The sequence below is a fragment of the Telopea speciosissima genome, chromosome 10 (assembly GCF_018873765.1).
Source record: "Telopea speciosissima isolate NSW1024214 ecotype Mountain lineage chromosome 10, Tspe_v1, whole genome shotgun sequence".
Lineage (NCBI taxonomy): Eukaryota > Viridiplantae > Streptophyta > Magnoliopsida > Proteales > Proteaceae > Telopea > Telopea speciosissima.
In genome coordinates this window covers 44749797-44761769 of record NC_057925.1, presented here as the reverse complement: position 1 = coordinate 44761769, position 11973 = coordinate 44749797, and the positions used below count along the sequence as shown (strand labels likewise).

At 37.3% G+C, this 11973-nt stretch overlaps 1 protein-coding gene across 4 annotated transcripts; it reads left to right on the top strand.

Moving 5' to 3' along the window:
- The first annotated feature begins 768 nt into the window (after positions 1-768).
- Positions 769-11474, top strand: LOC122643136 (chromatin remodeling protein EBS). Of its 4 annotated transcripts, none has more exons than XM_043836779.1 (6): positions 769-906; positions 997-1339; positions 1423-1491; positions 4636-4768; positions 10174-10179; positions 11159-11474. In XM_043836779.1, exons 1-6 carry the CDS (start codon positions 834-836, stop codon positions 11183-11185), a joined length of 651 nt encoding a protein of 216 aa, XP_043692714.1. In that variant the 5' UTR covers positions 769-833; the 3' UTR covers positions 11186-11474. The 4 variants fall into 4 exon arrangements, with proteins under 4 accessions (XP_043692714.1, XP_043692713.1, XP_043692715.1 ...); XM_043836777.1 differs by lacking the exon at positions 10174-10179 and adding an exon at positions 7005-7008 and having other exon boundaries at positions 770-906; positions 11157-11474; XM_043836778.1 differs by lacking the exon at positions 10174-10179 and having other exon boundaries at positions 4636-4774.
- Positions 11475-11973: the final 499 nt, after the last annotated feature.

The following is an 11973-nucleotide window of genomic DNA, read 5'->3' as shown; positions in this document are numbered from 1 at the left end:
GGTTTCAATTTGATTTAGTATCAGTCCAAAACCGGTTCATCCCGACCAGAACCGAACCGAATCGATTGACAGTTTGACACCCTTGAGGCCTTGACTAGCATGGGTTAGGTGGTTTGCCTCGTGAAAGTTAGAAATTTGAAATTTGAAGTACAAATGAATAGTGGTGCACCTCCGTAGAGGGAACAACGTTTTTCATAGCCGTTTACGTAAAAAGGTCGTTAGTGTCTTGGTGATGGTGAAATAATTGTAGCTATCTTCTATGCTTTAACGATTCACCTTCAGTTCGGTCCATAAAGTACAAGAACGAATCACATCCGTTCATTTCAAGGACCCCACCATTTCCATCAAGATCTACGACTATAAAGATTATAACACACCATCACTGTCTCACTAATAAGTTGCAGGAGTACCTCATCTTCCTCGTATTCTCTACGTCTTCTCCAGGTGTGTACTGTAACCATTGGAACGATACGAATGTAGAGATGGAAAGGAAGAGGGGTTGTGGTTCGGAGCTTCTCAAAGCTCGCATGCGAACATAAGCCCTCGTCGGAAATGAGCTTTCGCTTCTAACGCTACTCTGTCTACGTCTGTCATCTCTTTCTCTTTCTCTGACGAGTTAGTTTTTTAGGGTTTCTGTCTCATTTCTTCCAAAAATCTAGGGTTTTTAAGCCAACCATTTCTGTTCTGTCTCCTTCAACGAACAAGCTTGAAAAATCAGAACAATGCATTCGGGTTTTTGATTCTTGTTGGTACTTATCATATATTTCTATCGTACTCTCTCCCTTGAAACATTCTTGGAGCGGAGCGGAGCAGAGCAGAGCAACTAAGCTGTCATGGCCAAAACGAAGCCTGGGAAAAAAGACTTGGATTCCTACACCATCAAAGGCACTAACAAAGTTGTCAGAGGTATATTTTTCTTGATATATATATTTTTTTGAATCTCGCGGTTTTATATTTGGATGTTTTGAGTGAATTCCGGTTTTGGTGGTTTTGCAGCTGGAGATTGTGTGCTGATGCGTCCTTCGGACACCGACAAGCCACCGTACGTGGCACGCGTGGAAAAGATCGAAGCTGATAATCGGAATAATGTCAAGGTTAGGGTAAGGTGGTATTATCGGCCTGAGGAGTCGATTGGAGGGAGGAGACAGTTTCATGGAGCAAAGGAGTTGTTTCTCTCGGACCATTATGATGTGCAGAGTGCGCACACTATCGAGGGAAAATGTACTGTCCATTCATTCAAGAACTACACTAAACTTGAGAATGTCGGAGCTGAGGATTACTTCTGTAGGTTTGAGTACAAGGCTTCCACCGGAGGATTTACGCCCGACCGTGTAGCAGTGTGAGTTTTGAGTTCTACATCTTTTAGTCCTTGCTGCAGTTCCTACTGATATATTTTTGTTTTTGACATTGTTTAGTTTGCAGATATTGCAAATGCGAGATGCCTTATAACCCAGACGACCTCATGGTCCAATGCGAAGGATGCAAAGACTGGTATGCTTCTTATTCCTGGCTTCCCCATCCCTTCTGATTTGAGTGTTAGCCGTGCAGCAGTGTATCCATATCCCTTATTATCATCTTTTGTTTATTTGGTGGCCTTACTAACTACTAAGCCACACTGCCAAACTAGTGTAACTTTTTATGGGGGAATCCAAGGGGTTGAAGATATTTTGGCATGTTTAAAAATCTATTCTGACTGGAGTTTTTTTTTTTTTTTTTTTCATGGCTTTATAGCTTATAGAAACCGTTAAGATTGCTAGGTAAATCCTTAAATGCTTGGTTGTATTACATTTTCTTTCCTTCAGTTCTCATTCATTTTGATTCCAAAAATGCTGTTTTGAATAAATGCTGGCATTTTCATAGATGATAAAAAGCACTTATGAAAGCTCATTTCTTGGATAGGCAACCTATCAGGTTTGAACATCTGGTTCCCCAGGCTGATTTCTTTTTGTGTGAAGCATATATTTGAGTTTTATTGCATGAAAGCACAAAATAAGAGGGCTGGAAAAGAAGTTGGTGTCATTGCATGAAGGCCACAAAATAAGAGGGCTGAAAAAGAAGTTGGTTTATTAAGACATCATACTGGAATTTAAGATTGTGTGGAAAATGAGGAGATTACAGTTGACAGAATGATAAAAGGGGAAAAAAGTGAGAAAAAAAAGAGAACATGATAATGAGTTTAACTTTTGTTATGTACCTACCAACTCAAATTGTGTTGCTTTAGAATTTCTTAGTTGTATTGTCTATCATTGATTTTTTTGGAATGTTGGCATTAAATAATATTTAAGGATATCATCCAAAGCAAATACAAAATCAACTTCTTGACTTGAAAACTTCAGTTGAGAAGAGGTATTCTAATGAAGGCCAGTCCGAAAATTGGTCATATTTTAATATCTATTGAACATGGGCTTTTAATTCTTTGGGTTATTTTTGTAATGGGTTGAATTATTAGGTACCAAATTGGGGTCTAAAGGGGGTGTATGAAAATAGATATTCAATGCTTCTTTTGGTAAGTTGTGGGTCCCACATTATCTAACAGTTATATAGAAGGCTTATGCTTCAACAATTCTAAATTAGTCAAGTAGTTTAGAGTCCTTGGCAGTTAAGCTAGTGTAGCTACCTTAGATTTTAGATTTATGATATTTTCTATTGTTTTTTCTTATAAATATGTAGCAAACCCCCAACTATGGAATAGAATGGATTAAATTTGTTTAGATTTGGTAATTGCCTAGGTGGTGAGTTTTTCTCTTCCTTCTTGATTTCTTGTCTTCTCTTTTGCTTCATGGTTATTGTTCACGGTACTGTTCACAGTCCCAAAACAGTAGCTTTCCCTTGCACTTTCCCTATTTCTTTCTATTCCTGAAAACCCTCTCTATTGTAGTTCCACCCCAGATTTTGAAATGCTAGGCTATCCTACTTCATATTCCTTGGAAATATGAAAACACCTCAAGTAAATGAATGGACCCTTTATTTTTCCTGCATTGATTCTTTTTAAGATGCTACTGCTCAGTGAGGTATATTTCTACAGATCACTGCTCTTTAAAGATTAGACATTTTGTATGTGGGGTTTTGTCCAAAAGTTGTACATTTCTACATATGCAATCAATGAAGTAGGTTTATTTTTTCTCCCCCTAAAAGGAATAGGTGGTATACATTTTCAGCTCTTGTTCTTGGATGAACTTACCACGTAGAGCTTATATCAGGAGCTGGAATCAGGAATTCATTCCCATCCAGTAGATCTTCGATGTAGGCAAGGCCTAAGAATTTCAATAAACTTTGTTGCTTAGACACCCTACTAACCATCACTATTTGTACAGTGAGCAGTTAGGTTCAACCTCATTGATCAGCAGGCTTGAGCTGTGTCAACTCAGTGTTGCCAGGAATTACAAGTTACTAAAGTATCAATGTGCCATCCTTCCTTTGTTGCCCATTCAATTAAAATTAGCATAATGATACTGAAATGGATGTGAAGTAATTGAGGAACAAACTAATGAAGCAATAGAAACTGCAGTGACATCTATTATGTGTCTAGAACTTCAAGATATAGTTTCCTCATCTCCCCTCTCTTTTGTATTATAGGGTTTCTATAATATCTTTCTCACAGGTCTCTCACTTTGTTGTTAGGCTTTTGGTTTATGTGTTATTCTATGTTGAAAATTATAGAGGGTATATTGACTGAGTTTCTAAAGTCCTTTGCTTAAAACCGATGCAAACTTAATTTCTGTTGGGTTTTTAATTTGTTGGTTGAATTGGCAAATGCTTAGATCGATGGGGTTCATAGTCCCCTCCTTTTGGTGCGGGTTAAATGGGGCCCCACCGCAACTGTTCCAAATGGTGGGTCCTGGTACAAACAAGGTTGGGTCTTGACCAGGTATCTGTCCTTATAAAACCCTGGTGCCCCACCCCATCCCACCTCAACCCATAGGGCCCCGCCGCTGTCCCATGCATGTTTCATATGGCAAGGCGGGCCCGAGTTGATCAAATATTTTTAAGTGGATTGGCTATGCTGTTGCCAAGATCCATTGGGTGGTGGGGTTTGATGCTGGCAACCTCTCTCTCTCGCCCTGCCTTTGCATTGAATTTCAATCAAGCTTGACTAATGATTGTTATGTAGATTTACTATATAAGAATTGATAGAAGATACAATTCAAAAAATGAATTGAGAATGAGTACATATTTTGTTTTCCGACCTTACTATGCTTTCAATTGGTGTAATAGGTAATGAAAAGGTTTTTACACAATTTAGGGCCACATAATTACCATTTACTTAATTCCCCCCAAAAAAAAATTACCTTTTATATAGTAAGTTGGTCCAATCTGTGCTTCTGGGTTGAGCAATTCAGTAGTTCTATCCACTTTTAGGTCAATCCAATCTAATGGTCAGACTGATTTCCCTGCTGGCTGATCTTGGTTCATGTTCTCCTGGCCTTGTCTGGGTTCTAAACTATTGTTTTGGCACAGTCTCTGGTTGGACTGATTAAAATATGGTTTGGCATACCTTTTTGTTCTTTATTCTTCTGTTTTCTTCTAAATGGTATGATGATCTACCTTTTTCGGTGCAGTCTTATTTTCATTATAGATTAGTTACAAATGCATTTGCATTTTGATTCTTCTTTTCTTTGAAATTTATCTGAGCAGGTTCCATCCTTCTTGTATGGGTATGACTATTGAACAAGCAAAGAAACTAGAACACTTTCTGTGCTCTGATTGCTCATCCGAAAATGATGCCAAAAGATCCCCGAACAATTTTCCTGTTTCACCACCTGTTGAGGTAAATGCTTGTTTACATCCATCACATAATTTAAGAAGCTTTTATATTATAGTGTATTATGTTGAACCCACAAAGGACGAAAAAATTAATTTGTTTTCATGTTACATGAAATGTTTTCAATTCTGGCATGCATAGGGTCTTTTCCTCTGGGACAATGAGGACTGTTTTGAGAGTTGCTGGTTCTAACTCCTAAGTATTGCAGTTTTGTTTGCTGTAATTGTCTTCTTGCTTGTACAGTTTTTATTTGGCCATGGCTCCAGTATATCTCTCTCATTAAATGTGATATTTTTTCTGCATAAATTGCATATGGTATTTAATTTGTTCTGTAAGTAGTTTCTTTTGGTGTTTGAAGGCAGGTATCAATATTTTTTTCTGTTTGTTCATAGCTTTAGGTCATCCATCAATTGGAAGTTTCTGTGGTTGGGGGGGGGGGGGAAGTATAATGAGCCAAAGTAGAGATTTAACCTTTACTTGGTGCAGCTCAGACTAGGATTTTGGAATTTTAAGACTGAATGACTAGGGAAGGTGGTAGGGAATGATAGGGTTGAATAAGTTTAATGAAAATTGAAGAGAACAGAGAAAGAACAATATATGACAAACTGTTATTGGAGTGTGAAAAGTACCCATGAATGACCTTTAAGGAATAACAATAAGAACAAGAAAGAGAAGAGAAGAGAACAAGATATTACCAAAAGAGAAAAAAAAACAGCCACAGCTGAACAGTTGTGGGCAGCAAACACCACTTCCAAAAACCAAATTTATTTCAAAATCCTCAAAATTTGTATGGAAATTCAGCCCCTCTATAGAGCTAGATTGACTGTTTTAGGAATTCTGAACTAACTAAATAATGCCCCTTTAAGATACCTAAATAGACACTTAAAGGAAACCTAATAAAATATGAAATTGACTCCTAATATGAATCTAATTACAATACAGTAACTCCAATGGGAGCTTAGCCCTTTTACTAATAAACATAAATCTAATAATTAAAGTAATAGACTTGAAGTAGAACTCCTAATTAGACAACCTTAATAAAGCCCAATCACAGGTCAATACTCCATGAGTAAACTGGTCATTACTTTGCTTATATAAATGAGAATTGCAAAATCTTTGTCTTGTTGGATGGGTAACTCAATAACCTACCTTTCCCTAGTATCATGCAAAATAGAGAAGTTTTTGACACCCCAAAAATTAAGCCCTACAAAAAGTGACGGAAATAATCAATTTCTTATAATGTATTGTTCCCAATCACTAAAAACTTCTTCCACGCTTTGTGGGGCATATCCAAAACCATTTGATTGGATCATTGGGATGCTCGTGCATTATTACCCCAGTAAGATGAGGATAATCTGGTGATTCTGCAAGTTTCGGCTAATTGGATCAAGTCCATGCACTGCTGCCTTAGTTATCAGTGACTTAGAGATTGCACATCTTTTGTAGTTCCATCATTTGAAGCTTGCATTTGCTAATCAAGCTGTTGACTAGTAGTAGTAGATGCGAGTCTATTATGCACTCTACTTCACTTCTTCGTCCTGTCATTGCTTGGATTTTGTTGTCCATTGTTTTCATATAATATTCCCAATTCTTCTTTTCTTAATGAATATAACATTGAGAAATGGGATGCATGTTTATATTTGTCCTGTATTAGGAGGTATATTTTTGTTTATTTCTGAATGGATGAGGTATCATATTTTGACATATGTTGGACTCTGAATATTATTTTAATTCTTTAAAATATCTCTTTTTTTATTTTTTATTCTAGTTAGAGATAAATTAACATCCATCCTGAATTTAGTTTTATTGCTTCTCATTGCATGTTTCTGGGCTAAATATTTGTATATTGAAACCAAGAGCTACCTTTACTATAAAGATTGGATAGGTTTACTTGCCAGGTGGATCAGACAAAAACATCTGATTATCATTCAAGAAGCGGTTAAATAATTTTACATCAGTTGACAGGTCTATCCTTCTAAGAGAAATTTGTAATCTGGAAAGATCATTACCCTCATGAAATTTATAGGAATTTAGTTTCCTTCCAAGGCCGTGTAGTTTGTTTATACTAACCTTGGAAGAACTTTCTATTTCATGTGGTCAAATGATGAGTGTAGTTTGCATTTCAAGTTTTGGATGTCCATGTACTGCTGCCTAAGTGACTCATCATTGTAAAGTTTTGTTTCTTGTGAGGTTCTGAGCTTTGGTCCTCATGGAAATGTAAACACTTTTGTGGAAATGGTAGCCTATGGAAATGATGAATAAATCATGGAAGCTAAAAAATGATGGAAATAGGAAATAACTTAGTGCAGTGTCATATGTTATTACATATGCTTGGAAAATTTGGGTTTGTTCTACATTCGATCATGTCTCTCCTCTCACTGCATAATGTTTAATCTTGTCCTTTTAGCACCTTCAACTTACATTTTGGTCCTTAATGGTCCTTATTCTTAATTGTATGTGACCAAATCATTCCTCTCAACTTTTATCATTGTGTATCCTATTGATGCTAGTATGCTACATTTAGATTTCTACAAGTGAGTGCAATAATTTCTAATTCTATCCTCTCTATTCTCGTTTCATCTCAGATGTGCTTGTTTATGTGTTGGTTCTAGGTAACCCTATGCTCTGCTCCATAAAGCATGGATTATCTTGAAACTATCTTGTGAAATTTGTCCAGTTTTAATGGTATACACCAGTCAATAGAACAGTCAGAAGCTTCTCTCCCTTCAGCCACCCTGCTCTAATATTTAGTCACTTCCCATTCAATCCCAACCACCTTATGGGTAATTGAACTATAAGATAACAGTAGGTGCTTTGGGTTATCCCAATCGTAACTTCTCCTTGTGCTGCTCCTAAGTTTACTAAAATCGAACTAAATAGGTTCTGTTTTAGTGCTGTTCATAGTAAGACCATTGATTCTAAAGCATTTATCAGTTGGGGGGGGGGGGGGGGGGTCCAATTCTATAGCTCCAATACATAGCTCAAACTTCAAACTTGAATTGCTTGTCCCCGGTGAACAAATATTTTTGTTTCCGGTTCTCTTCCCTTGGGGGGTGTTGGGGTAGCTGACCTCACAACATGTCTACCTATGCGCCAACCTCAATGAACATAAATTTCAACTGCTTAAGTCTAAACTAAAGGCTCTTGTACAATTGAGACAGACTGAAGTGTTTTGAATTGGTGGGAGCCAGTATCACTACAGTTGGAATTGTGAACTTAAAGGAAGATATTCAATAAAAAGAAAACATACACAAATTTAAACGCTCTACTGGAGAATCCATTAAGATCATTGAGATTATTTGGTCTTCTGCATAAGAAATTAGTGAAATTTGAAGGAGCTGAAAGGACAGGAATGCTGGAAGAACATGTGTAGTTTTTAGTCAGAAGCAATTTGAAATTTTCATACTTTAACCAAGCAATGGCCCCTGGTAACTGTTGCAACGCTTTGATGATCATAACTGTTCTTGGGAATGTTGTGACATGTAAAATTGACATCTTGTTGTCAACAACTATATATTGGACAATCATAATTTGATGATGTCACAGTATGCCATAGCTAACAAGAATCACTTAATCATGATAATGCTTAAGTGAGCCAGAGATAAGAGTGTTGGGGAGATACAAGATTAGCTATCCTATTATATAATTTTCTGTTCTTTTTCCCCTTTGTTTTTGTTGTATTATATGCTTCTTTGCTTTGCTTTGCTCTTGCAATGACAATTTTATTATTAAGAACATATACGATAACCCTTCAGTGTGAATAAAGTAATTTTAAATTGAAAAAATTTCATGGTTTTCTTGCAATGCCAAGTGGGGTTGGAGATTTGCTGCTTTAGCTTTATTGTTTCAATTGATTGTTTAATATTGTGATCACTGTCCTCATGCATGATGAAGGTAATAATATTAAACATGATCTTCCCATAGGATGATGGCTAAAGTAAAGACATGGCTGGCCTTGGACCAGCTTTATTCCTTCCTCAATATGAAAAACTGATGAAGGGAGTGGGGAGTCTTTGAATGCTACAAGGTCCATGGGCCATCTTATTAGACTTTAGAAAGGAAATGTGAGTAACCATCATATTTATTTAAAAAAAAAAAAAAGAACAGAAGTGAATGACGCTATTGGGAAGAACTTGGATATATTTGAAGTGGATCAATATGAGAGATCAGAAGATCCCAAATACTTCTTTGACAATCCTGGAAGCCGAGAGATTAAACGAATCATATATGCAATCCAAGGAAACCCTGTCTAGAATATGTGAAGAAACAATACTGAAGGTGAAAGCCTTATAGGAACCCATGAAGTGGATTAAATAGTTGGAAGATCACCCAAATACAATGAATTCCGACCTCCTAGCCAAGGCATCCACGATGGAGTCAGCTGACCTCTTTCTTCAAGAAACAGGAGAGTCTTCTTGTAATTGGAGGGACCTGGCTTTCTAATCAAGTGCATATACCTCAAAGATCCACCAGCAGGGAAAGATAACCAACCCATTACTGATGCTGAATCTCATTCAAGAATGATACCATTTCCATACCATCTTTACTCTAAGTTGGTGTTGGATTCACCCTCATAATCTCGTCTTAGATATGTTTGAAGCAAACTTGATTCTACCTATCTTGCCTATATAGATGAACATTGTCAAATTTAAGATGCATCACTGCCTTACCCTGATCTAATAAATCTTTATATTCTGGTATGTTGAGAAGTAATAATGAATTACCCATCTTTTTGGATTCTGCATTATACTATTAGTTTTGTCTTACATAAACTATTCATGAATGATCTTCCTCGCTTGGAACTTTGTCATGTGCTATAGTCAACCTGTGGTGTGTGACCTTGAGAGTGTAGTAGACTGAAACTGACATGTCATTGTCTGCTTTTTCCATATTGAACAGAAAAATGGAAAGGATTGGGCGACCATTTGCATAAGCCACCATTGAAGTGGGTTTCTCAGTTTCACAAGCAAGGGTTGCCTGATAAGCTAGTACGGTGATATTTAGTGATTTCTTGGATGTGAACCCCTCTCCCCTTAAAAAAAGGATAATGAAAGAAAGCCATCAGAAAGCATAAATTTGAGTGTAACAATAACCTATTTCAAGAATTAGTGCATCGATGATTCTACTAGAGCTATCCCAAGAACCAGGAAAGCCCATGGAATCATTTGTGAGGTCAATCTAAACCTGTACTCCAGCAGTAGTAAACATGAATGATCTAAACTTAGAAACACAGGCACAGAAATAGAGATCATATAAATGATACCGGAAGTCCACAAAAATTAGTTTCAGCAAACCTTGATAATGTGAATGTTCTAGTAGCTTTTGACAATAGGGTATGTTAAAAAGAGCCTAATCATTATTCAAGAACTGGCCCTGGTCTCTTGCCTACTGAACGTACTGCTTTCTTCTAGCCCAAAGTTCTATAGTTAGCCAACCTCAGAAGTCAGAATCATAGCTTCAGATATTACGAAATGAAAACCCTGACCCTGACGAAATACAAAAGTAAAAAGAAACAATAAACCAACATCCATTAGGATTTCTTCTAATATTCTCTCTCTCAGGTCCATGGGTCGGCTAGTAGGATGCAAAGCACATTGACTTTTGAAAAAACTGGCCTCCATGCCAACTTAAGCAAATCTGCTTGCTGTTCAGCTGGGACCCAAATAAGAACCATGGGTCCTGCCCCTTGTGAGAAAATCCTTCTATGGTGACATTAGAGGTGGTCTGCACAACATTGATGGTGTTGTTCTGATCTTTTGCCGCCAGCTTCATGATTTGCATACTGTTGAGCAATTTGCCAATAAATGGTTGCCATCAAAGGATTTGCATATTCAGGTGAGGGGACAGCAGATAGCTTTTTCTTGTTCTTGCCTTATCGGTGCTAGATAGTATTATTTATTTCTCCATGATTAGGTTTTAATAGATGCTAGATGCAGCATGTGGATCTTAAAGGAAAAGTGGAATGATGAGAAATGAGGATAATAAAGGTTTTTGCCAGAACTAATAGCTGCCAACTGCTTTTTCAACATCAGAGAGTTGGTGGCATTTTTTTTTCCAGAAAAGCAACAAGAAGATGAAAAAGGTCTGAAAAACATTGTTAGTCCATTCTTGCCTGCAAAAAATACATAGTTGATGGTCAACCATGAAATTTTCTTAGATATCAGATAGTTAAAAATATTGTTTCTGAATGTAATGTAGATAAATAAATTAAGATCTATCATTTCTACGATTGTGTTTTAGTGTAGATTACAAGAGCTTTTGTAGCTCACCTGTGCCAAAAGTGATTCAGACTGTTGGTGTTTCTCAGATTACATACCCGACTCATTAGTGATTTATATAGGCTGCTTTAATTTTATTTATGTTTATATTTTGGTGTGTGGTATATCTCTGTTTCAGGTGGAGCCAAAGCGTCGAAAGAGATGACTGGTTGATGATGAGGAGGCACTCATTCCCTTGCATGTTAGCTCTCCATTGTTGGTGTTCTGTGGAATTGTACAGTGCAGAGAAAATACTGTGATTGCACAAATTAGATGTTTTCTTAATTTATGTGCTTTAACTTCATATGTATGCATGTGTTTCCCTGCATGCGTTGGATTTGGATGGTGACTCCTGTGATGTCTCGTCTCGTGTACAAACTGTTCAAAAAATGTCGTTAATCTCATTTAAGGACGGGTTCTTTGAAGATCACATGAAACAGACTGTTAGGGGAGGATAATGTTTTTAATGCTTGTCTTGGGTTTTATATATGCTCCATTAGTATCAAACATTAGCTTGCAGGTGGAAGAACGATGACACAACAATTACCGTCCCACCAGCAGTGTATATGATAGCACTGGCATGTATACCTTGGCGCAGGGCTTGCTTCATGACTCATTGTATTGTCGGAGTGTGCACTTTCCATGAGACCTGTGTGCCCATTAGGCTTGCAAGCGTGGCTCTTCTCCTGTGACTGGAGAGGTCAAGCAAGAGGGTGTGTATTGGAGCTGAAGCTTGCCACTCTGTCTCTATCTGTTAAATCCTCCAGTCACCGGAGAGAAATCGGAGTCTAAGCACTACTTTATTCTTTGTACCTATGCGCGTTAGTGTGATGGTATAACTTGTGGTGCATAAAACAAGGGATTGTAGTTTCGTAAATTAGTAGAGAATTTGGCGAAGGCCTTCTGCAAGTATGGGAGTGAAAATGGCCATTCTTGGATTTTAGTGGTTGAAAT